This window comes from Zingiber officinale, chromosome 3A (assembly GCF_018446385.1).
Source record: "Zingiber officinale cultivar Zhangliang chromosome 3A, Zo_v1.1, whole genome shotgun sequence".
Taxonomy (NCBI): domain Eukaryota; kingdom Viridiplantae; phylum Streptophyta; class Magnoliopsida; order Zingiberales; family Zingiberaceae; genus Zingiber; species Zingiber officinale.
Window position 1 is genome coordinate 146,134,531 of NC_055990.1, and position 26,713 is coordinate 146,161,243.

General features: G+C 37.6%; 3 protein-coding genes across 3 annotated transcripts; 2 read left to right on the top strand and 1 right to left on the bottom strand.

Moving 5' to 3' along the window:
* The first annotated feature begins 599 nt into the window (after positions 1-599).
* Positions 600-14,325, top strand: LOC122052677 (flowering time control protein FCA-like). The gene is made up of 19 exons (XM_042614340.1): positions 600-984; positions 2,636-2,706; positions 3,271-3,349; positions 7,562-7,644; positions 7,730-7,781; positions 8,459-8,529; positions 9,059-9,125; positions 9,216-9,295; positions 9,367-9,431; positions 9,521-9,583; positions 10,494-10,653; positions 10,731-10,808; positions 10,895-11,458; positions 11,635-11,805; positions 11,893-12,192; positions 12,267-12,302; positions 13,000-13,062; positions 13,138-13,183; positions 14,048-14,325. Exons 1-19 carry the CDS (start codon positions 672-674, stop codon positions 14,065-14,067), a joined length of 2,382 nt encoding a protein of 793 aa, XP_042470274.1. The 5' UTR covers positions 600-671; the 3' UTR covers positions 14,068-14,325.
* Positions 14,326-14,567: 242 nt separating this feature from the next.
* Positions 14,568-19,123, bottom strand: LOC122052678 (ubiquitin C-terminal hydrolase 22-like). The gene is made up of 3 exons (XM_042614341.1): positions 17,930-19,123; positions 17,307-17,428; positions 14,568-15,947 (listed from the first exon to the last, which is right to left on the bottom strand). Exons 1-3 carry the CDS (start codon positions 18,880-18,882, stop codon positions 15,175-15,177), a joined length of 1,848 nt encoding a protein of 615 aa, XP_042470275.1. The 5' UTR covers positions 18,883-19,123; the 3' UTR covers positions 14,568-15,174.
* A 297-nt stretch (positions 19,124-19,420) lies between these two features.
* LOC122052679 (ER membrane protein complex subunit 7 homolog) lies at positions 19,421-23,852 on the top strand. The gene is made up of 7 exons (XM_042614343.1): positions 19,421-19,638; positions 19,725-19,768; positions 21,690-21,798; positions 22,007-22,070; positions 22,161-22,277; positions 22,356-22,464; positions 23,518-23,852. Exons 1-7 carry the CDS (start codon positions 19,451-19,453, stop codon positions 23,601-23,603), a joined length of 717 nt encoding a protein of 238 aa, XP_042470277.1. The 5' UTR covers positions 19,421-19,450; the 3' UTR covers positions 23,604-23,852.
* The last annotated feature ends 2,861 nt before the right edge of the window (positions 23,853-26,713 follow it).

Below are 26,713 nucleotides of genomic sequence, written 5' to 3' on the forward strand. Positions count from 1 at the left end.
TGACTTAGAGGGTATTTAATTGAGCTTATAAGCTATCTAAAATAGCTTATAAGTTGTTTTAGAATTTATAAACTCTTCAAATTTATTTGGTGAATTTTTTTTCAAACAACTTATAAATTATCAAAATAAGTTATTTTAGAATTTATAAACTATTTTTAAAAAAGTATGAGAAACCTTACTTTCTAAAAAAGATGTTATTTAAATAATTTTTTTCTCTAAAATATCCTTATATAATTTTATAAATCTCTATTTTATCCTCCATAAATTTTTATAAATATCTTTCTATCTCTGTCATTTTTTCTTCCCCGTGTATCTTCTCCGTCGACGTCTCTTTTCAATTTTTTTCTCTCCTGATGTAGAAATTCGCCTAAATTCTTTATTAAAAAAAAGCTCAAAATCCTCTATTAATAATATTATACTCTTTTGATAATTTTATTAATAAAAAGATTTTATAATACTAAATACATCATTACTTTAAATTGATTGTAATGAATTCATCTAAATATTTTAACAAATTATTTTTAAAATAAAATCCAACAATTTATAAACTTCTAAAACAGCTTATATAAGAGAGCATATAAATTATTTTTAATAAATTTAGCACAACATCCTCTTAATCTTCTTGCCTACGGACGCACGAGGAGCAGAGCAAACCCTAGGCATCGACCTCCATGGACAGGCACCGCAACGAGCGCTTTGACGACCGCTTCGGAGACGGCGGTGGGAGGCGGCCGCCTTCTCGCTGGTCCTCCGGCAGTCCCACGGAGCGCCAGCACCGCTATCCCAGGAGCGGATCCGGCGGTGAGGGATTCACCGGAGGAAATAGCGGCGCAGGAGGACGCTACCATCCCTACCGTGAAATGCAAGACCTCCCTCCGACTCCAGCTGCTGCTGGGTTCCTTGGCGGAGATCCCGGGGCCTTCGGCCCGGCGCCGCCCATAGGTGGCCCTATACGCGGATTCTCCGGTCGTGGTGGTTCTCCAGGTAAACCAAGATCTTAATTTCGCAATTCGTTCTCGCTATTTACGAGTTAGGGTTCATGAGAACGTTTGGTTCAATGGTTTAAGGGTTTTTTCTTAGGGACTCATTGGCGGTTTCCAACTTTATCTGATCATTGTGTTCCTTCGTCAGACTTCCCCCCTCCTTTTTATAGATAACTGCGAGGTAATAAATCGTCTCCAGACGGTACCTCAACATAGATTCCTAAAGTTGAACTTGTAACTCCTAGGTTTCTTTTATACTGCGGGAATGACTTTGGGGAAGACGATGATGCGATCATGGCTCTAGTCTATAAATGAATATTCCACTTTTGCTTGTTATACCTTTTCTACATAGTGAAGGACTATTTCGGTTCTTGTTATTTAACCTGACGAGAATTGTCTTGCGTTCCTGTGAACCACTCTTGTTGTGGAACAATATGTTCAATGACTTTGTATTTTCAGTTTATGATCATCCCACCTCCACAACCTTCTAGGCGGGGAATTACTGAGCTACAAATTCAGTAGATGGTTGATACTAATTTAGTCAATCACATGTCTAGTAATTCAAAATTTTTGCATGTCTGAGTGGGAATGGGGTGATGCCATTTAGTTTGTCACTTGTCAATGTTTAGAAACCATCTGACTCTATAGCTCATCAGAAATGAATTCTAAGTTTTCCATCTGTCTTATTTTTGTTGATATCCTAGTGCGACAACAGGGAAATCGAGCAGTGGACTTTTTGTTTTAGAGATTCTTGTACTGTGCTGATATTCTATGTGATAAAGTTGAGACTGAGCTGGATTTTTGTTTTGTTCTAGAACATTTTCTTTGCGACTTGCATATGTTTTTCTAAGATATCGCTAATTGGTTTATATATCGCTTTAATTGAAGACGGAATATTGAAACAAGCTAGCATGCTTAGTGAATTAACCCTGATGATCTTCATTCCAATGCATACTATTTCTTCCAGGTTCATGTGAATGTATAGAAGTACTTGGTTTTATTCTTCCATGGTGTTTAAATATCTGTTCGTTTGAAGTATTTCTTATATCTTTTATCTATGGGATATAGAATATTTGAGAGTTTCTACTCATGTTCTCCATTAGGCCAATTCCGTAATCAGTTATCATATTTTATCATTTGAACATGTATATGAATTCCATCAGTTTTATTACTTATGTATCTGTTTGTTATGCCCACATCAAACTTTCACTATTGAAGGGCGTGCCTTTGCTGTTAGATTATATATTTTGCATAAATATTTCTTGCAAAAATTTAGTTTAGTAAATCAATAAAGCAATGGTGAATTTGTACCTTGTACAAATTGTCATGAGTTAAATATAAATTGGAATTGGTATCTTGTACAAGTTGTTATGACTCACAAGTTGAGTTTAAAATTGAAGTTGGATTGATTTTCAGATACTTTTCATATGTTTCATTGTGTATGTGTTCTACAACTCTGTTAATCATGAAAATTTAGATTTTCCTATAAATAACGAAGCATGATGGTATCTATACGTTTAACCTTGAATGATCTTGCGATGTTGATTTTTTCCCCTTTCAATTGCTATGAGAGTAATATAGTTTGCCCTTCCTAATTGCACAGTTGGATTATTGCATAACTTTTTTTTTATCATTTTATAATCACTATGTAGATCGCACTGGTGGAAATAAATTTGCCAAGCTTTTTATTGGAGCAGTTCCAAGGACAGCAACTGAAGAAGATGTAAGTGACTATTGCTACATTTACTGGTTGGGTTTTTTTTTACCATCTTTACCCTTCACGTTTGTTGTCATTTTATCTCTTATCATCCCCATTTTCAAAACAGTTGTTTTCTATATTTCGGTAACACTTGCACTTGATGGGTTTCTCATTTGGCAATGATTCGTAAGTTTCAGTGTCTGGTTTAGATAGTCCTTACCTTTTCTTAGACTTAGAATCAAACATTAATAACAGCAATATTAACTAGCTGGATATTACGTTGAAAACCTACCTCATTCGAAATGTGCAATTTAATTTTCCAAATATGTTCCAATATCTGTGCAAAACTGTTATCTCAATGGTATAAAATAACTGAGATAGACTTGAGACATGAAATTGTGTTTGTCAATTTCTTTTTGTGGGGCTTCCATCAGGTACCAGATGATAGTTTCTATGGATTTTCAATGAGCTATTAGACGATATTAATCATAGTGACTAGGATTTGACATTTGCTCTATTTTGAATGGTAACACGGTTACAGAACTTTTAATAGTGTGATAATTTTAATATAAAATATTTGGTTTTTAGATTCGTCCATTGTTTGAGGAGCATGGATATGTTATCGAAGTGGCATTTATAAAGGATAGGAAAACAGGAGAACAACAAGGTATTTTCAAATTTCTTTTGTCTTTATATTTATTATCAACTCGTTCTTTTCCAGGTTCCTGAGAATAAGCTGTGAACAATCTGGCCATCCCTCTTATCATTTTTTTTTGGAGCTGTTGCCACTTGCTATCCTCTTTTATGGCATGGTTCCTTCTTTTGCTATTTTTCTAGTACAAGATGAAGAAAATACCAAGACCATTGATGGTTTATTGACTTTTAAGTCTTACTGTCAAGTACTGTGATACTGCAGTATCAGTTAATGCCTTGATGCTGCAGCATTTTGTGAGTTGTGATAAACAAGTCATCATATTTGGTCCATTTAAGTTTAGGTTCAAGATGATGTCAGTGTTTGGTTCTGGAATTGCTGTACTACAAGTGACATGATGCAATTATGCAACTTATGCGTGCTTTCAAACTGTTCTAAGATATTCATATCCATTATGACCTATTCATTTGAAAAAAATTCATGCTTTGTGAATTGACCATTTTGAAGTTGTACCTCTGTCGTTGGATATATGTCTAGATGCTCTTTGACCACCTGCTTGATATGGTCTGTTGGATTGGGTTGGAAGCTTGGATTTTTGACTTTATTGTTCACCCTCATGTGAAAGCTGAAGCCATCCCACAATTCTTGGAGGATGTTTCTCCTCTATTGGCTGATTACTGGCATGAGCAAAGAAATGAGTGGCATGGGATTCCAAACTTTCATCCTAGTGCATGTTGTGTGCATTTGTAACTTTCACCTTGCCATCAATGGTTGTAGAATAGTCATGATTCTGAAGCGAATACTTGATCTTGGTCAACTCATGGATGTTTGATTTGCTTTTTTCTTCTCATTCTTCCTTGCAAGTAAATGGAGCCTTCTTCAGAATTTTATCTTTTGAGATTCATATTTCTGGTGGTGCAGATTGTGGTTGTGTTTCTTAGTTTGCAAATGAATTGATTCTTAACACACTGAATTACAAGCAAAATCAAATTTTTTGAAGTATGACTTGTGGTTTGTCTCTGTTCGTGTAATCAAGCTGCAATTTCAATTTTGCTGAATGATGTTTGTTAACTTCGTTTAAATTGCATGTGTTGATAATATGGGCAATGGTTGTTTCTATGGCAGCAGTTTAATAAATTGGACTAAGATTTTGATATATGTGTTTGCCTGGTGGTCTTTCACTCTTAATACTGGTTGCTCAGCTCTTCATAATTCTGAGTTTTTGCATTGTAATCTTTGTATATCATATGGTCTCTTGAGAGCTCTGTTGATGTTAGAAAAATTTGTGATGTCAAGTGCTGATCTAAACAAGATCATGTGGTACATTGTTCATCTTTGTTGTGGTAGATGGGCATGATCTTTTGTTGATACAATTTAAATTGCTAAATTTGAGTTCCATCCTGGATGCCAAAAAGTACTTTAGATAGTTCTTGGAATTGATTGCCATTGACAAAAAGGGTTTTGTTGTTTGTGAGTATTACACTGCAATTTTGCATAACTATCAGAATCAGTTCTTCCATGTCCAAAATCTATTACTCCTATTTTGTTCTTCTATATGCTATATTCCTTCCCCGACAAACTGTGACTCATCTGGTGGCTTGTTGATTTATGTGGTGCATAGTTATTCTTGTTTAGCTATTTTACAGGTTTACTTTGGCAGCAGTGGTTGTCTTATAAATTTTATAAAGGATAGTGATATGGTTGTATGTTCTTTTGTTTTTTCCTCATACCTCTGCTTTTGCTCATATTGATTATAGTATGTGCGTTGTGGTGTTTCAAATCTTCATCCACTGAAGTGTATGCCTACATCACACAGATTAAAAAAATTGATTTTCTATTGTTCATAATTAATTGAGATCTGTTTGCCAATTTCATTCTATTTATTGTGTTGTTTGTTTATTAAGGAAACTTTGATTGATGTTAAATATCTTATGTCGTGTGCCCTGTGTTCAATGGTTCAACCTATATTCTATCAACGTTATTGAATGAGCAAGATATTCTACAAGGTACAAACTTGTGGATTATAGTTGATGTCAATGAGATGGTCCTTTTCAGTTAATAAATCTGTTACTTCTCTGGATTGTTTAGTTCACATTCTGATTTGATGGGGGATATTTTTGACAGCATGGTTACTTATGTAGTGCCAACAGCCTTTACAGAGTCATGTTAGTCTGTTAATGTTGTGTTAATTCATCCGAGAAAAAGCCATAAGATGGTTTAAAATTTTCTTTCCCTTTTCCCATTGAAATCATTGAAGGCGCTACAGTATTTTAAATGTTCAATAACATAGGAGAGCTTGTCTAGTTCTACATTTGAATCCTTGAATCTCAGAACTAGCTTGTTCATCTTGATAACCTCTTGTTACTTATCATCTGCCTATTTGATCTTATTTATCCAAACTAAAATATGAATACTCAGGTGACTTTGAGAGCTCTTAGTTTGTTTGTTCTTTTAAGAACACAAATGTGTCTTTGATGCTTTATACCTTCCGTTTTGCTGTACTTTGGTTGTGTGTTCTGTTTGTGAAAAATCCAAATCCCTTGACGAGAAACGATTGTGAATATTTACCATGTGATGGCTGGAATCTTGTGTTTTGTTTTGTTGTTTCTCTGTATCAGCTGCTTCATAAGAAAAAAGTTGTAGAAAGAATAGGAATTTTCTAAGTCATTTGTGTAATGAAGGTATGTTTGTAAACATGTGTGTTATGTGATTTCTTGTAAGATTTTATTTCGCTGGACTAAATAATGCAAATGTAGGTATTATTAACTTACGTTGTCATACTTAAAACTGTCATCATGCTGTGAGAAATGGTTTATTTTTTGGATACACTAGCTGATGATGGACAATTGATTATATTGTTCATTAGACTTTAGGGTGTGAACAGTTGGAGAAGATCGAATAAAAGCTCTATTTAACATATAGAGATGTAGTGGATAATTATGAGCACAAGCTATATCCATAAACATATAGACAATGAATATCGGATAATTTTTTGTGCTTAGAGATGAGTTATTTTTAAGCAATTCACTGGATATGGTGCAACATACTCATTTCTTTGTGTGATGCGGGTCCTTGACCATTACTGAATTCAGTTGCAATGTTATGGAGAACTTTTGTTCCATCAGTCATCACTAGCATTCAATTCATGGGGAAATTAAAATAGACCACTAGTGTGCAAATGTTGCCATTGAGAAAGGCTATACAAATATATAGTATGTGCCATTTATTTTTACACGTGGAAACTAAACCAAGCAATTGTGTTTGTATTTGGGAGCTTATGTTGTGGGCACTTGGTATGTAGTTTGATGCTAACGACATTCCTAATTGATGACATTTTTATTTTCAACTTGTGAAGTTGTTTGAGACATCGGATCTGTGTCATTTAAATTGAATTTCTGATATGCTTATTCTTCTGTTGATTGGTTATCACTGTATGCATGCAATTTGAATGGAAATTAGAAATATTTACACGTTTGTTATAGTTCGTGGACAAAGAGAAGATATTACAGTCCCATACATCAAAATGGAAGTTGTTTGTTTGGTACATTGTGCTGATCAGTCTTTTTGCAGTCTTTATCTAATGTGGCTTTGATTTGCATGCCTGTTGCGATTAGAGCTTCAAATCATCTGACAGTTGTTTAGTTGAAAATTGATTCCTTCTGGAATATGTGAGAAAGCAACAATTATAAAATCCTTGCGTATGATTGGCCCAACTATTTGGGTTTGACTACATCAATCTTAATGTGCTGTTAAGACGTATGCAAGAGTATAATCACATGTATGAGAAGTTCAAGCTATGGTAGGCCACCAAGTAATATTGATATTATCAAGTGTCTAATTGCCTGTGTTGGCATTTGAAGTAATGTGACTTTTTTCCTGATTATTCCTTTTCAAGTGTTATTGTATCTCGTCATCAAAGAATAATGATCATGATAACAGAACAAAATGTTATCTCAAGAAACTCTCTTGTTAGTAATCCGAACTTCCTTGCCTGTTTAATTCTATCTGTGCCAATGAGTTATGATTCCTATTCAGTTGCATCTACCTTTCCTAACCTACAAAAGATTGAATCATTTAGTCTCCTTTGCCTCATTGATTTAGATGAATTAGTTTATTAAATACTTGTTTTGTTTTCCTGATTTCTGCTGTGCATATCTTATGTTTATCATATCCATTAATTATTCTTTCTGTTCATCTTGGTCAAGAAAGGAAAACTTTATTTTGCAGGATGTTGTTTTGTAAAATATGCCACTTCTGATGATGCTGATAGAGCCATCAGGGCTTTACATAATCAATATACTTTGCCTGGAGTGAGTGCCTTTTCCACTGCCAATTATTTTAATGGAGCTTTCTCTTTTTATACATTGTGGCTTGACTTTGTATCCATTTTCTCAGGGATCAGGACCTATTCAAGTAAGATATGCTGATGGAGACAGAAACCATCCTGGTATTACTTTGTTACCATATCTCATCATTCACAAATTTCATCTCAAGGAGTGTACATCTATGGCCCTATCATTTTAAATTATGTCTGACACTTTAATTTTGTGTTAAACTTGTCAATCTACATATAATTTCACACATATTACTATGGCTTTTAGTCAGTTAGATCTATAAGGGGGATACCTTGTGCTATTGCACCTTGCTTCTCAAATTTCTCTGATCGTGCACAATTACAAAAGGTTTTCTATGCTTGCATGTCATTGCAGATGCAACGTCTAATACTATGTACTCAATTTGTCGCACAACAATATATTGCTTTTTCAACAAATCTGGTGAACCAACTCTTACACTTTGGCTCTTGGCTTTTCATACTATCGCAGCTTCTTTTTTTGACTGAATAGAATCCGAAAACATTCATTCTATCTCAAGTTGCTCTATTAAGTTATACCATGCTAAAGCAATGAATATGCTCCCGCATATAATTGCTTTCTTTGTTTAAATTCTTCTACGAATCTGAACGCAGTTGCTTGTGTTGATATGTGCTATTTTGCTTCTGTTTTTCTACACTTTTCTTGTGTAGATTTGTTTCTTGCGGATGATATAAATGCATTGTTGCTAATTTTGAAGTGTTTGTTCTACATGTCCTGATTAGTCTTGATTGTGCACTGATTTGTGTTTTAGGTGCTGCTGCTGAAGACAAACTGTTTGTAGCATCACTCAACAAGCAAGCCACTGCAAAGGAGATTGAGGAAGTAAGTTTGAATGGCTTGCGTTGTGTGATATCTCTTTTATGATATCATCTCTGTCAGTAAACTTGATTTTGTATTAACAATACAATCATATAGATTAATTTCTTTTCTGACAGCTCAACTGCTCTAGTTTTTTGGGTTACTTGGTCAGCCAATTGAAAATTTACATGGTATCAGAGACTGAGTTTATTCCTGCTTAGCCAGTAAGATATATATTCACTTAAGTTAGATGCATTCACATGCTGATTTTGGGCCAGTTGAATCTAGACAAATCCAGTTTGGTGTTACCCCACACATATGAATGCTGAGAACATAAATGTCTAGGGTGATTCTGTCTAAGATCTTAAGGTTTTGGGATGTGTGGGGCCACTTAAATATAACTCTTTATATTCAGATGGCCTTCTGATCTTATATCAAACTGAAACATGAACCGGAAAACATATGTAGTTGAAATATTCTACGTTTTCAAGTTGGTGGTGTCTCTTAAGATAGCTATGTTACCTGTTAAAAAATTTGACAAGATATATGACAGGTTTTTACTCCATATGGGCAAGTTGTAGATGTCTACATAATGAGAGATTCATGGGGTCACAATCGCGGTATGTCTATGCACATTTGTGGAGTTTTTTCCTGCATGCCTAGTTAATAGAATCACTGGTAATAATTGATTTTCAATATGATTTGTGAAGGTTGTGGTTTTATTAAATTTGCAAATAGAGAGATGGCAGCAGCAGCTATGAATGCTCTCGATGGAACTTTTGTGATGAGGGTAATTTTTTGCATTAACTTGTGCTTCATTTGCTAAACTTAACCATGACTTTTTATTTTCTTCGCTGTTAGGGATGTGATCAACCATTGGTTGTTCGATTTGCTGATCCTAAGCGACCAAGGAATGCTGATCAGAGGTTTTCACTTGTATTCAAATGTTAAATCGTTTCCACCAATAAGTTTCATCATCTCTTTACTTTAATTGGAGTACTTCTGATTGTTACAGGAATGGACCTGCATTTGGTGGACCTGGTGTCAGCCCTCGATCTGATGCAGCATTAGTCATCAGGTATGGCGGATCTCTTTAATATCTGCAAATGGAAGTGCTATTTTGGAAATTCAGTAAATAGTAATGATATAGCTGACTGAGATGATTTTGATACCCATGTTTTAGCAGTTGTTTTTTATAGAGCTGTAGATGCTAGGATGTTAATGTTTTGAATTTCTCTGCTGTAATCTTACAAAATTTTCTGGCTGCAAGGGGATGGCGTAACCATCAAAATAATCTGCATGAGCATGTTTTCCCAAAGTCTAGCCAGCATGACTCTAGGGTTAGCACAGAAATGGTGATTCTGAACAGGCTAGTTCGAAAAAATAATTTCATTTATCTGACAAAAGTAAATTGAAGAGAAGGGGAGCCTTGGCGTAACGGTAAAGTTGTTCCCATGTGACCAAAAGGTCACGGGTTCGAATCTTGAAAACAGCCTCTTGCAAAAAGCAGGATAAGGTTGCGTACAATGGATCCTTCCCCGGGACCCCGCATGGCGGGAGCTTCGTGCACCGGGCTGTCTTTTTTTTTTTTTTGACAAATGTAAATTGAAGCTTAATTTAAAATTAAGATACTAAATTTCTTGAGCATGCTTATATGGCTGCTTATGCTGACTTCAAGTACAGCTAAGTACTGATGTTCCCTTTCCCAACATATCAACGCTATTCACCCATCACTGAACCTTTGCTGTAGCGCTGTTTTTTTTTCTTCTTTTTTTAATGTACAAATATTACTTCAACTTTTATATCAGTTCATGCCAAATAAGAGAATGTAAAGACAATGTCCCAGAGGGTACACACTTGAAATCTGATTCAATCAAAATCAAGAAGAATTCTTACAACTGCGTTTGCTAAAAATTGCAGCCAGATTTTTAAATTTGCCAATAATGTATCCTTGGTATGTTTCTGATTCCAAACATTGTTGTTTCCAGGCCGACAGCTAATATTGATGAGCCAAGAAATGGGCCAAAGCCAGCTGATGCATGGAACCCATTGAGTCCTGATTTGCATGGTCCAGCTTCTCATTCCAATTCACATGGATCTGGAGGCACCTTTCCAGTCAAAGGTGGTCCCCCTGGAACGCCATCAGATGTAAGTGTCAGAGCTCTCTAGTTTTCTAGTAGTTGCATTTTCTCTCTTTTCTGAATGAAATGTATCTGGTTGTGTAGCCTGGCCATTTTGGACCAACTGTTGGTTCAAATGCTGGTCCAGTCTCAAGTCCTTCAGTGCTACCTTCATCACAACAGGTCTTAAATCATTTTATTCTTGTGATTCCAGTTGACTCTTGATGAAACTTTAGAACTTTTAATTTACAATAGGTTGCATAATGCAGGGATTCAACTCTTCAATGGCTGCAATCCCTCCTTTTGGCGGCCAGCAAATATCAACATTGCAAAAACAAATGGTGCATCAGCAAAACTTTCCACCACCTTCAAAACTGCATGCCCAACAAGGTCCTATGTCCCACCTTCACCCACTGAATTTGCAGACACCTTTACAACATCTTGGCCATCAACTTCCTCACTCAGGTGGTCTAACCTTAAACCAAAACATGCCATCACAACAGTTACCTGGACTGAGTGGGCAAGCATCCTCACTGCCTTTAGCTCAACAAATTGCCCCTTCTATTGCCCAGCAAGCCCCTTCAACCCTACAAGCACAAGCTATGCCTGCTACTGCTAATCTCCCCCAGTTTGGCACATCCAATGTCATGCCTCAGATGCTTCAGCAGCCTATTCAACAGTTTCCATCACAGCTACCTCAGATGCTGCTCCAGCAGCAGGCACAAGCCTTACAATCTAGCTTCCAATCATCTCAACAGGCAATTTTCCAGTTACAACAGCAACTGCAGCAAATGCAACAGCATCAGACACTTCCTGAGGCCTCTAAATTGCAGGTAAATAAATTCTAGATGGAACGTGTGCTTGTCTAACTTTCATCACATTTGTAACTTGGAAGATCTTTCAACGACAAATGTCCTGTCTAAATTTCCATAAAATCTGTCAAAACTGTTAAATCTTTCCTCATTCTGATGAAATACTACAATGTTAAATGTTTTTGTTTACCATCCAGGCTGCTAGTACAGCCACTAGCACACCTGCTTCAGTAGTACCTACGAGCGTGTCATCTCTAACAGTTCCAGTAAATTCTTCACCTGCTGTTCCTATGACTTGCAACTGGACAGAGCATACTTCTCCAGATGGATTCAAATACTACTATAATAGCGTTACTCAAGAGAGCAAGGTAATTGCTCATGTAACCTATTACCTAATAATATGTTTGAATTTTTCATTCCTTTAGATGCAAATAACTAAACTGTTGCCATTCCAGTGGGAGAAGCCTGAAGAATTGACACTATTTGAGCAGCAGCAGCAACAACAACAACAGAAGTTGCTTATGTTGCAGCAGCAGCAGCAGCAGCAGCAACAACAACAACAACACCAACAACAGCAACAGCAACAGCAACAGCAGCATCTGCAACAACAAAAGCTTTCTTTCCAGCAGCACCATTCACAACTTGATACCAAGTCACACTTGCACATTCCACCAAACCAACAAATTTTGCCTGCACAAGTGCAACCTCAGATGATGAGGCAACAAGCACAGTTGCAACTTCAACCTATGCAGTTGGTTAGTCAATATTTTTGTCTGTTCATCCAGATTCTTTATGTCCTATAACTTACACTCAACTTTTGCTATTTTAGTATCAAGCTCCTGGTGGAGCCCAACCACATGGGCAAGTAAGTTCTGCATTCCTTTAAGTCTGATGGTTATGTTGATTAACACAAAATATTTTAATCATTTTCTTTACTATCTTTGCAGCACATTTAGTGGAAATATTTTGAAATATATCTTGGGTAGAATAGGGAAAACAACATAAATGTGGAAAATAGTTGTCTTGTTTAAGAAATGGGGTAAAAATATAGTGTTAAAAAAATATGAGAAGAAAAATGACCAAATATTCTTTTGTTTATGCATCTTAAGAAACAATCTTATTGTTTATGTATTCTCCTTGTGAGACAGTGTTACCAATTCTCTTTCTTTGTAAATTGGGATATTTTATCAAGCATAATAATTTACAGGACAGTACATTATTCTATTTCCTTCTTTGGTCTAGTTAGAGTTTTCTTTGCAGCACCCGACAATGTCCAATTATTCCTCGCCTTTTGTTGAGACTCTGTGCTTGTGATCAAGGATGAACCTTGGCTATTATATCTCTGTTGTCCAATCATAATGGAGATGGTTTCTAGGAAATTGGTTGCTTGACAGTGATGGCTATAGATGTGTATTTTGACTTTAAGAACTAGCAATCTTTCCCTTGGTAGGGATGGCTATAGTTGTGTATTTTGACTTTAAGAACTAGCAAGCTTTCCCTTAGTATGTATGCCATATAGTTGTGTAATTGCTACTTAGCATACATTAACCACTATTTTGTAGGACTTGAATTCTGGACAACCGAAAGTCGGTGGGTCTGTGATTGATTCTGCAAAAGTCCAACAGGTATTGGATTAGTGCTTGAATTTCAGTTTTTGGAGCTACATTTATTTTACTTTTGTGCTTTGGCATTTCGTGTAGGGGATTCCAACAGCACAAGCTTGGGCTTTGAAAAACAAACCTTCAGGTCCTTAAATTCTAACTTATCTCTGCATTTTTGTATGTTTTTTAGCTTATTGCTGTTTGGCTGAATGGCATTGATCCATCTAGAATCCTTAACGTGCTAAAACTTAGTGGATACTAGTTGGTCTATAAAATGTCTTGGTTTCATTGCTAAGCCGATATTTATTGACCGTCTTACCTTTATCAACTTTTATACCTCTTTAATCTTAAGGCCAATCTCTGTCTTCACCTGTTACAACTTCCTCACATCACATTCCTGGCCTTGCATGCCAAAGTTTGTCATGTCTACCCTTCAGCATCAAATATATTGTCACGCATGATAATGTCTCCCTTTTTTTCACACTTACACAGCTTCTGTTACATCAGGAACTTTTCATAATTTGGCGTTTGTTTCTTTCCATTCAAATTACTTTATTTAGTAGCTGCTCCGGAATAAATGCGACAAACATGCCTTGCCCTGATTCCAAAGCTATAGCAATCTTATGCACAGTGCAGTTCCCTCCTATTGCCCATGACTTAATGCGTTTAATATTCTTGCGTATTACTTTTGTTTTGTATGGTTTTGCCACAAAAATGTGTTGCTTTTTCAATATCAGCTAAATAATTATTCATATGGTCCATTCCGATCAAAATAAACTAATACTAAATGCACACAGTATTAAATCACATCAACAAACTTACCGAGCTGAATCTTCTTTACCCAAATGCTCAGGGCTTATGCTATTTTGTCCCCGTTTTGACGTTGATATTCATTGTACGCATATTAGAAGCAATTTAATATTTTGTCTCTTTATTATTGATAGAGCTTAATAAGTTTCTACTCATGGTACTTTACTGACTTGTGTGCCAACGTTAATTTCTCGTTCAGGTACTTGGATCCAGCCTTGATGCCAACTGTAGGAGAAGCTTAAAGTTGCCAGAAAATAGCTGTTGTAGCTGTTCGATCCATTCGAACTTTGTACCGCTAGCATTTAGCAAAATGATCATCCCTTATTTATATCCTTGGTTTGTCGTATCAGATCATGGCTTGTGTTCTAAATTTTGTTGTTCTTAAGGGCTGTAATTGCCCCTAGATCTTTTTTAGTGATAGTCTTTGATGCATATATTTGTACTATTAACATTACCAACATGAGTATTGCTTATTTATATCTGTGCCTCTTTATAGACGACAAGGTTTGTGTTCTAGATTTCATGCTTGCAAGCAAGCTTCATAGTACTAGAAGTTTGCAAAACGAAGTATTGCTCATTTGTGTTTGCCATAGCGCAATCTGGCTCATGCCCTATTATTTGTTGTTGGTAAGGGGTCTTTTGTAGGGGATCATGGCTTGCGTTCTTAACTTCGTTGTTCTATCACAAAAAATACATCATAATAGTGAATTATGGTATCGTGTTATAATTACACTACCACATGACGAGAAATGTATCACATTGTTCTTTTGACAAAGCGAAACATGATGACAAACACACCAAGTGGCAAGGCAATAGTATCGACAGTGAACCCTAAACCACACCAAACGATTTAATAAATGTGTCATTACTCATATAATGCCTCACTTCCAATAGCTCGTGTTCCTTAGTTTGCTTGCAGTGTCATCCTAACATACATGATCCTTCAAAACCACTACAGATTAGGATGCCTCTGCAAAGTTAGTCATTAGTAGCAATAAGATGAGTCCATTAATGAAAAAACAACCTTCGAGCATTTTAATGATTTGAAGCATGAAGCAACGGGTGAGCAATACTAAGCAGGGCTCTCTCCAATCCTGAAGGTGTGGAAGATCCGAAGTACACATCTATTATGGCTGTTAAGTTGTACCAAAAACTGACAACTCATTGGGGTCAGAAAAAATACACTCCGTTATCAACCAATTTCTTTATCTTGTATCAAGGTTGCCTGTAGGAGACTTTCAAGAGAAAAAGACTTGAGCCTGCAATCAGCTGTTCGTAAGTAGGCTTTCCCTGTGTCAAAACTGGAGCTTGTTATCGACAAACACTTCAAGAGCTGACCAAATTCTCACTCGCTTTGTAGTAAAGAATTTTCTGTACATAGAACAGCATGTATGCCTGAGAAGATCTCACCATGCTCTCCTTGACATGAGTGATCCATGCATCGTCGCACCGGTACCATTGGCCACTGAGACGAAGGTATGTCAGGTAATGGCCAGCATCTAAGTTACCACTGTGTGTGACCACTGCAAACAGCTCCAAGTTTGACACTGACTCGACTGATGCATCTGAATCTGAGTCGTAATCCTCAGAAGCCAGCACCCGGTTGCCATATCTGGCGCTGAGAATGGAGGATGAAAGATACGGGGCCAGGTCAAGGGAAAATGGGAAGTCCAGATATTGATCCACCTTCCGCGATGTTTTCCTCGTCAATGAATGCTCGAAACGCTTGATGTGGAAGCAAGTTACCAGTGGAATCTTGCTTATCGACATCTGTTTTAAGGATTCCTGCCTCACCTGACACTGTTGGCAGAAGAGTTTCTGGTCAGCACCCAATTTTTCTGGCCTCGTGAAGCGATCCAGACATTCCATGATGGTAGAAGTTCCAGATTTTTGGCCTATTGTTGACTTTATAAAGTCGCCATTGATATGGTGTTTGGGGCCATTTGTCTTAATAGAATTCTGCTTAGAGTCCAAGTCCAAGGAGATGTCGACACAAGGATCATATGTTGTCGATGTAAACCCACAAATGGTGCAAGTGACATCTGATCTCAAGGTACCCGAAAAAACCCTATGAGCAATGCAACATTCTCCACTGCTTACTGTACAAACAGGGAAGAAAGCAAAAGTAGAAAACCCACCATTAGATTATGGAAAGAAATTTATTTATACAAACATTTGTAAGACTTAATTGCATGATACAATGGCGTTATATAGGTTTAAATCTTTATCACAATGATATCAGATAACCAACAAGAAGAAAACAATGTATCAGGCTGTACATACCACAAAGTAAATAACAGAAAAAACAGCTACACTATTTATTGAGTATTAGCCACAACTAAGTAGCTTCTTTATAAAAAAATGAAGAGCTGTGATACATACAAGAACAAATACTATAACAATGGACAAACTGATTAACTACTTACAAATCATATGTGCATCAAGTTATAAGGAAATTATCATTTTCATGTGAGTGCTTCACCAGTGAGTATTCATTTTCCTCTTAAACCCCAAAAAAATATCAATTTTGGAAATGCAACCTAGAAATGATGATGAAAATCAAGAGTGAGCCAATTACATGATGCACAATTACAAAGATATAACTTCCACCCATATTGTTTGAGAATTGGTGACCACAAATAATCAACAAAAATGAAATCACGATTCCTGTATCTTACAAAAACTTTCAGGTGAATGATAACTAGGCACAGGGGAGGGATATCATGTTTTCATCTAATTATCAAAGCCGATATCCCTAAATGCTTGCTTGCAGTGGCAACCTCTGGCATTGTTCAGTCGACTGTGATGCAGTCACTGTACAACCATTTTCATTATATTGTCAAAGCCTATGCCTGTAACATATAGTTGACTATAGATGTAAAAAGCTAAGCTGAGAGCTCTGAGGTTCGAAGTTGAAGTATAAAAACAAAGAAAGTATTTTGCAGATGGCAACAGAAACTGCATCACATGGTAGATATTCTTCTTTTGCTATTAAACAATTTTATCTCAATGAAATAGCAGATTTTGTGATCAACTACCAGTATGTCGATACTGAAATCTTCTATTATCACTAGTAATAAATCAATAATAAGTTTGGTGATTTACATAGAATGGGTTTATTATAAGGTACATGCTTTCCAATTAAATGGAATTTTGTAGCATTTCAGAGAATTGACAATAATCATAAAAAAAACAAAAAATATAACATCTTTGCTATTAGTCAGCAAATTTGATGAACAAAAGATCATCATCAGTAACAAAGAACAAATAGACAACAGCAGATACAAAGGACGCTCAAAGATTTTACCAAGGGCAAATCTTTTGGAAACTCTAGCCATGAGTTTCTCTAACTATGTTCAGTGATCACATTTAAACTGAAATAGATATGGAGGAAAAATGAGAACAATATAAAACATGGCTGAGAGTGAATGCTGTAGTTGCCAAGAGATGAATCTTACAATGGGTGGAAGGTTTGCATGGCTCCTGCTCCTTTTCATGGATTCCATCAAGCATACAAATGAAAAATTCATGTGCATCATGCTGCTGATAATTTGCAAGGTTCGATGCATATCGCCACCAGCTGAGACGTGAAAAAAAAAGTTACTTGTTGCTTGAAAACAAGGCATATTAAGTTACCAGAGATATTCCAATAAAATAAATGAATATGGACAATATATCCATTTAAGAAACAAGCCATCAAAAACATTGATTATCACTAATTAGATATTGTGCTAGCATGGCTTTCAATAGAAGCCAATTCTAAATTTTTCTTTACAAGTTGGCATCTTTTCTGCTCTTCCTTGGCAAATGTCAGTTAGATGAACATAAATAAACTTCAATTAGAGAAAAAGAGGTTAGAAAAACAATATCATGTCTAGAGAAAAAATCCAATTCCTGTTTGCTCTTTTCTCTATATCTTCCAAGCAAAACAAGCAACAAAAGTGATTCATAGTTTTGTCTTAGTAAAGGCATTAGCCATCCATCGATTTAGAGAATTGCGGACTGCTTTCATCCAGAGTGGCAAAAATTATCAGCTTGCATAATGAAAAATCAGATCTTTTGAAGGGGGGAACAGACGAACTTGTAAAGGAATTTGGCAGGACTGTAAGGCTTCCGTTCGCCGGAGAAGACAGCCGAGTACATCGCGTCCAAATCACAGGCCAAACAGATTTGCAAACCGGCAGTTGCATCCCAACCGTTGCTCCTCTCCTTGGTGGGAGCTTTCTTCCTGACCTTCCGCTGACAGACGAGGTGATTGTGCCGATCGTTCAAGAAATAATTAGTCAGCAATGGCGTGTGTAGCAGCGCTTGCAGAACAGAGTTCATGAAGCAGGTATTGCCCAGATTGTTCAAACCCCTCAATCCCCAAGGCAACGGCGCGGAAGAGGTAGTGCAGGAAGTGGTTGCGGCGTTAGCCGTCGAATTCACTGTGGTGGCGGTGGAACAAGAGGAGGCATTGCCCTCCCGGACGAGCAAAGAGTTAGATCTCCGCCCGATCGCCGCACGCTCGCCCGTATTGGGGGCCCAGCGGCGGTATTCCACCCTCCGAGGCCGCTTCGTGCGTCTGCTCGTCTGCGTCTGCGGGGCCCAGCAGGCGGCGGGCGCGGTGAGCGCAATCACGACGGCGGCGTCGAAATCGGGATCGTACACCTGATCGCTGCACGCGGAGCAGAACAGCTCCACCCGGTCTACGTCGACGCCGATCTCGTGCCCCGGGCGCATCGCCGCATGTTCGGCCGCATGGCGGATGCAGGATACGGCGGCGCAGGCCACGCAAACGTACAACCGGGCGCCCCCGCCGCGGCAGGCGCCGCAGCGAGGCACCTCCCCTGGGTCGCGGCAAACCTCGGGCCGCCCGAGCGGAGGACGCCGGCGGAGGATGCGGTGGAGCGATCGGAGCTCTGAACCGCCGCCGCCTGCGATGTAAGCGGCAAGATGAGGGCAAGGCGGCGGGAGGCGGAGGGTGGAGTTGGAAGCCATTGTAGGTGGATCTGCGCGCTGATTCGTGCGGCGCAACGGAGAGATGAACCTCATGGATCGGACGGAGGCGACTCGACTCGACTCGGTGCCGGACTCACTGAGTCAATCAAATTAACAGTACTAAACTATAATATAATTTAAATAAAATTATGATAAAATGGAAAGAAAGAAATTAAATAAAGAAAAATAAAATAAAATAAGATCAATAGTGATAATTGTATGCAATGATTCAGATAAAATGGAACAAGGGCGGAAGAGGAGCTAGTCGACTCGGAGACGGAATCGGCTACAGTGGCGGTTCGTCGAACGAGGAGGAGCAGACGATTCATTTATACGAACAGGAAGAGTTAAGCAATGTCTTCATAAGATTAGCTGCTTGCTACTTCTAAACATTTGCTATTCATGACCTATAGATATCCGCTACGTTTGTTTGTGTGACACGCGTCATATTACGGATGGATTTATATAGTTGCTTCTGTATTTAAGAAGTATTTGATCAATGGCCTACCTACGTTTATGTGGCCTCCACGGTGAAATCAACGGCTGCATCCAATGACAAAACAGGTCTGTACTTGGGTACCGAATCGTGGTGCTGTATTTCTATGATTGGCTACCAGTCATTATGGGAATTTGGACTTTACGTGGGGTTTTGTGCATATATCGCGACGATAAAGCGAGATCGTCGTCTCCGGAGGCGATGAGATCAGCGGCGGCAATGGCGGCAGCTTTCGTCGGTTCACCGGTGGCGATCCTTGTTTTAGTTCTATTTTATTCGCATCTCCTCGCTTTGGCCCTCGCTGACGGCGCTAGGTGCCTTTCTCAATCGATTTTAATTGCTTTAACCGAACCCTATCTGGAAATTTCCTCAATTGATTTGGCTATCGGTCAATTCTCAGCTCCGACGATGGGTACAGGATTGCGGGACGGGTGAAACTGGGAGGTTAGTGATTTCCTTCAGTCTCTTTGATTAGGTCTTTGGACTTTGGAGCAATCCAGAGGGAAGACAAATTACTGTAATTTGATTTGGTGATTATGAAACTGGATGTTGGGATCTTTAATATGAAATTTGATTCTATTCTATTTTTTGTTCGATGACCTTGTCACTAGACTTTTCTACGGGGTTAAAGTTTGGTATCAGTAGGTTTGATATGGTCGTAAGCTTTCCTCCTAAACGTTGGTGCGTGAATGAAATAGTATTTAATCTAGGCGGTCCTTGACTCCTGGAAGTATATTAGAGCTTCAGTATGAGTTTCTGTTGTATTTCAGCATTTTAACATCATGAAATTCATATGTAGAAACCTTATTCAAATATTTTAAGACGAATATATGATCACTATTGATACAACAATTTCCCCCCACATAACTTGATTGATGTATGATTAAAAAGTTGCATGGCAAAGAGTGGAAGGATGTGATCTGAATCCGAGTGGTTAAGGGAGATCAATAGCAACCTGTCACGTCGAGAAGCTTGTTGGCTTGAGAAAGGACTTTGAGGAGTGTTGTCTAGGAGAAGACCACATGTACTAGGAAAGGATGGCCACCATCCCTGAAGCTATAAAACGGGTGTGAAGTAACCACAAGAGAGCCAATACACTATTTCTCGGCAATTCTGGGAAGATAACTTTTGCATTCAATCTGGGTCTTCATAATCCACGCCAAGAATTTGGATCACCACCTCTGAGTCAGGTTCACCTGGGTTGAGTTAGTTTCACTTTGTCTGAGCTAGACCACTTCTGCCAATCTAGCCACACATTGACTGATCTGATCTCATCCCGGCCTGGCTGACTCATCTCAGTTGGAATTAGTTCACACCCAAGTTGCCACGTAGCTTATACCTCTTTTAGGTACAATCTCACAGCTAAGTCTGCGCTCACCCCTAGGTTGAACAAACTCCCATATCTACTATTGTGAATCCACTCTTGACAATCATGGAATTCGTTGAACTTTATTACTTTATAACATGATGAGAAAGCTTTAGTACACTATGAAATGCTGCCGACTACATACTAACATGATGTTATGCTGTACTTATCTGTGAACTAAAATTCTTCCATGAAATCTTGGCACCAATATGCCAAATGTATGTTCCATAGACCTTTTTTTGGGGTTTCTTAAAAGTTGATGCAGCAATTTTTCCAAGTGCCATGTGTATAATAGTTTTTGAGTGTTTTAAAATTTGAAGAGATAAGATTATGAAAGCCAGCAAAGTTTTATCATCTGTTGTCCAATTGTATTGACTCAAAAGGTTTTTTAAAATAGTATTCGTTGTAACACTAGCTATGCTTTGTCATGCTAAGGAAACATATGGTAGCATACAATTGAGAATTCCTTTCATTTTGTTAGAGAGCACTTCAGGGTACTACATATGCACAATCTAAGCCACTGTGAATCCTATGTGGGAGTAGTATTACTGTGGAGGTTGACTAACACGTTGAACAGAGTTTTGATTAGTTTATTATGTTTGGGTTTGCAACAAGTGATCAGTGTTAAAGTTGTTTGTTAATTCTATTATGATTTAGTTATATATTTATTCTTGTCTGTTGTTTCCTCTTTGCTTCCACAATGATAATGATATAACAACATTGTTTCACCATGCCGTCAGGGATCTCACATATATAGTAGATCTTGTGTTTGATTTCCAATTCTATTTCATGGCATGGTCCAAACAAATAATTGTGATGTACTGATCTACAACTGCTTATTGTTGCTATTTGTATGAATATAGGATATTGCTTTCATCTGAACATGCAGCAAATGATTTGCTAAAACTGGTTTTACATCTCCTGGTGTCCTGATTGATGTTTTTCTTTTTGGACTTTGCTAAAGATTTTGATTATCGCCTCTTTTTTTTTTTTTGTTAGGTAAAACTCCCAAAGAGTTTGGTCTTTTGCCAAAGCTTACAAATGCCAAAGTCATACTTAATGGTGGTCAAAGCATCACTTTTACAAGAGCAGATGGTTATTTCTCATTGTATCCTCTTGGGCAATTATATACCTTCTTCTGTTAGCCTCAAATTTTGCTGTTAGTTTTTGCTGTAGGTTCATGGTTAAACTACTTTTGCTGTGTCCTTGAAAAGGTAGAAGGATACATCTTTTTATTTTTGGAAAGGTTTCCTTTTGGCATTTTGGTTATACAAGTGAATGCATCATAGTTATGATCTTAACTTAAATGCTCAAAGTCACAATGTGCCAGCTGGAACACATCTGATTGAAGTAGCTGCACTAGGTTATTTCTTTTCCCCGGTAATATTTCTTCTCTCCTATTACATGTTCAAACACGAAGAAACCATGAGCTTGCTTCCTCTTTATCAAAACACATGCATATATTCTCAGGTTCGTGTTGATATCAGTGCTAGAAACCCTGGTAACATCCATGCAGCACTCACAGAGAATCGGCGAGTTCTTCATGAGCTGATCCTCGAGCCACTAAGAGAGGAGCATTACTATGAGGTGAGAATTTTTAAGCTACTCGTGATCACGAATACTAGTTTTACAAAATGTTATTGATTTTTTGATACTTGTTTACAGATAAGGGAACCGTTTTCCATTTGGTCAGTAGTGAAAAGTCCAATGGGTTTAATGTTGGGTTTCACGCTTTTGGTGATATTTGTCATGCCAAAATTGATGGATAGTATTGGTAAGTTTTTTGTATGTTTGATAAAGTATTCATCATATGCAATTTGAACAACACATCTACATAAGAAAGCTAGTGTATTCTAAACTAAAGTTGTTCCAATCCAAATCTAAATGGTATTTGTTCGCTTCACCATGCTTCTACATGAACATCACAAATGCTGCACATATACATAACTGAGCAATATCTGTTATTTAGACAGCATCTATACAAATGAACTTTTGAAAGAAATCAGACAACTAGAGATAATTATATAACAAATTGTCTCCATATCATGTTCATTCACTACTTCATGCTATGTTTCTATGTTTCTATGCAAAGTGCACTCTAGCAGTTATGTATTTTATTTACAAAGAAATGAGACTTTAGATTTCCTTTGGTAACAGTATGATTAAGTGTTAATATAGTGTGACCAATTCATATCTACTAATGCACATTTGAGCAGAGTTTAATGATTGAGAATGCCTGTGTAAAAAAATATGCCGTTTTGATCCACTAGCTTTGAATTCGACTTCCAAAAGGTGTTCATGCTCTACAAGTGCAATGTGCTTCAGTTTCAATAGCTATTCCTATGCTATGTGTTTCATGCTCCATCATCCTTTTGAATTTGTCGATCTAATGGTGATTTATTATGGTCCTTTTGTATTTCCCACTCTCGAATACTGTCTTCATCTGTTACTTTGACCCCCTCAATCTCCATGTAAACTCTATGAGTAGCAGCGGCATCATCTTTGTTTATAAATGCGTGTTACGATACCTGATCACTTTTCTGTTTCTGTCTCTGTGTTTCGGTTCATCAGATAGAGGTGTTTGTTTGTGTTGATTCAGCACTTCACCCTGTATCTCTATGTTCCATCGCCTTTTCAAATTTGTGGACCGAATAGTGCGTCCAGTATTGCTTCGGCCTATATCTCTATGTAAATGGTACAAGTACCGGTAGCATCATCTTAGTTTGCAAATGCATTATGCTTGGTATATGTTCCGCTGTCTTCGTCTTCTCTATGCAAAATGTAGCATTCGTACTGTCTTTTTCAATCCGTTCGCTTTCTGCTTCAGATCCAGAGGAAATGAAACGGGCTCAAGAGGAAATGAGGGCGCAAGGGATTCCTTCGATTTCGAACATGTTGGCGAGGGGCAGTTGAGCTTCAGACCGAGTTGGAAATGCACCTGAAAAAGATTATATTCCACAAGATTTACTGTGCAATGAAATAACTTATCATTTTGTGCTTTAACTATTTTTAGGGTTGGATTATGCGACTGAAATCAGCTGATTAAAAAAAGTGATCCAATCCTGAAATTATAGCATATAACTTTTTTTTACTGCCCAAATCTTCCAGTTGTTTCAAAATCGAGAAATCTCTTACCGAGCAATACAACATACTATTTTTTTACTTCCCAAGTCTTCGAGATATTTTAAAATAGAAACAATTATCCGATTTAGATTCAGGAATCATTTAATTACTTTGAAAGTAAAATTCCATCAAAATAGGTTGGATAAATGAACTTCATGGCCATTTTCTATTTTTAATAATTATATAATTACCATAACTTATATTATTAATTTTCCAAAAAAAAAACACGGCGTGGAAGGGAGAAAAAAAAGCATTGCACCAGTGAGTAAATGCAGGGACGAGATCCATGAGGCATGTCGCTTCTATTTCAGCCTCCATGGTGGGTGTAAGTGAGTTGATACTTAAATGATAAATTTATAGTACAGGAGTAGGTTTGAATCTTTTGAGATTTATTCTCATATAAATAAAACTTTCCCATCTAAAAGGTTGCTCATATCATCATTTACTTCCCTTTCACAAGGTCTTGGGTAGGTAATAGAGGGGCCTTGAGTGAGCGTTATCTGTAGGGGTGTAAATGAGTCAAACTGCTTGTGAGCTATTCGGATCTCGATTCGAAAAAAGTTCGTTCGATTAAATTAACGAACCAAGCTCGAGCCTGATTTCTAGCTTGAAAATATTATCGAGTTCAAATCGAGCTTAATAGTATTTGGTTCATAAACTCGTGAACATGTTCGTTAAGATATTAGTTTATATATACACACACACCTGTAAAAGACCTAGTAGAGAACCAGTGCCTCGGCTATAGTCTAGGAATGTGACAGTAGTCTTCCTTTCTTAGCCTGCACAGGACTTACCTTGGTCTAATCTCTACTTAGTCTTTTACTGTTACTGTTCACTTGTGTTGGACCCTAGTTGGCCGGCTAGAAAAGGAGGGGGGAGGGGGAGGTTGAATAACCCTGCACAAATTACAAAAGAAATCCTTCTTGGACAATTAATTTAAATAGCGAACACTTGCAAAAAATAATTAAATGAACAGAAAAGAAAGGGAATCCGGAATTTTTACTTGGTTACAACCGGGGAGGTTATTAATCCAAGGAAATGAATAGCACTACTTTCTCATTCAGGCGGAGAAGTATCTTTACAGCAATTTACACACAAAAATGAAGAAGTTAAACAAAGTGGAAAGTGTATACAAGTGTTGCTCAGTAATTCTTGTTGTTGTCAAGCTTCTGGACCAAGGCTGTATTTATAGCCTTGGTCGGGGCGCCTGGAAGAGGATAAAATTTTATCATCTTTGCAACGGTCAACATCCACATCGACCGTGGATAAAAAGAGGTTCCAGGCACTCGGAATCGCTCCGGGCGCCCGGACCGGTCCGAGTGCTCGGAATGGGTTCGGGCTCTTTGCTCCGGTGCTGCTCGCCTCGGTCTGGGTCTTCCGCTCCGGCTCCGCTCGTTTGGGTGATTTCAGCTAATCAAAATAAGGCTCACCTGAACCCAATTTCGGCCTTCTCCTTGAGCAAGCTTCTGCTTCGGCTTCTACTTCGGCTTCTCGTACCTTGGAATCGTCGCATGCTTCATTCTCGTCCACTACCGTACTCTTCCGCAGCTTCGTCCCTCGGACGCACCGAGCCCATCGGCTCTATCCCGTACCGACCTTCTCGCTAGCTGCGTCTTTTGCTCCCTGAGCAGTATTCCGCTCTAGCTTCTCGTCCCTCAGAAACATCGCACGCTCCCTTCTCATCCGCCGGTGTACTCTTCCAAACACTTCGTCCCTCAGACGCATCGAGCCCGTCGGCTCTCTCCCATGCTGTCCTTCTCGCTAGTTGCGTCTTTTGCTCGACTTTTTGTGCTTCTAAGTTCCTACACACTTAGACGCAAGGTTAAACACAACAGGACTTAATTTAACTTGTTTGATCACATCAAAATAACCTTGGGGTTCCAACAATCTCTCCATTTTGGATGTGAGCAACCCAAGTTAAGATAGGGTAAACAAATAAAGTTAAAGCAAAAATAAATTTTACAATAAAGCACAAAAAGTAGGAAGCTAGAAATTTGATTTTTAAGTTACCTCTCCCTAGACTTAATCTTTTTCTTCTTCCCCTTTGATCATATAAAAAATGAGGTTCCATAAGTAATTCAAAAAAATTTTACAGTAGTTTTGAAGTTTTTAAGTGTTGCAGAAAAAATTTTCTAAGTAAAAAAAAATCCAAGCAAAAAAATTTTCTAAGTCTTTTTTTCTTAAAAAAATTGTGCAGTTTATAAAATAAATTTTGGTAAGGCAAAGTTTATATAATAACTCAAAAACTTTAAGTTAAACAGATGAGAGATATTTCTAAGTTAAACAAATTTGTAGAGAAAAATTTGAAGATTTTAAAAAATTGGGTAACTATTTTAAAGAATTATCTAATTTCAATTTCAATTTAATACTTTATCAGTTAGTCAATTAAACAATTTATTTCGTTAATTGACTTCCAGGCTGTGGCGAGGCACTAGACTTTCTTGGTTATTGGATCATCAACCACTTCTAAACAAAGTCTCTTAAAGAAATTCATCCGTTTAATTTTTTTACTGAAAAGCGGTAAGTCTAAATTAAAGTTCAAGTTAGACAAGACTTTAGTGTTGGTGCAGCGGGCAGGCAAGAGGGGAGGGGTGAATTACCTGCAAATAAAGAATACCCTCCTCAAGACTTTTCAACTCAAAAAATAATAGAAACAATAAAAGATAAAATAGCAGTAATAAAAAAGAGACAGGAAATTTAACTTGGTTACATCCCAGGGGGTTGTTAATCCAAAGCAGTCGAACAACTCTACTAGAATGTCTCCTTCACTGTAGGCGGAGAAACCTTTTTTACACACTAAGAATGCTCAGAAGTTGCTAGGAACTTAATACAGAGTTGATTGATTAATTCCTAGGTCCAGGGGCTTTTATATAGCTCTTGGAAACTCTATCTCGAGTCTT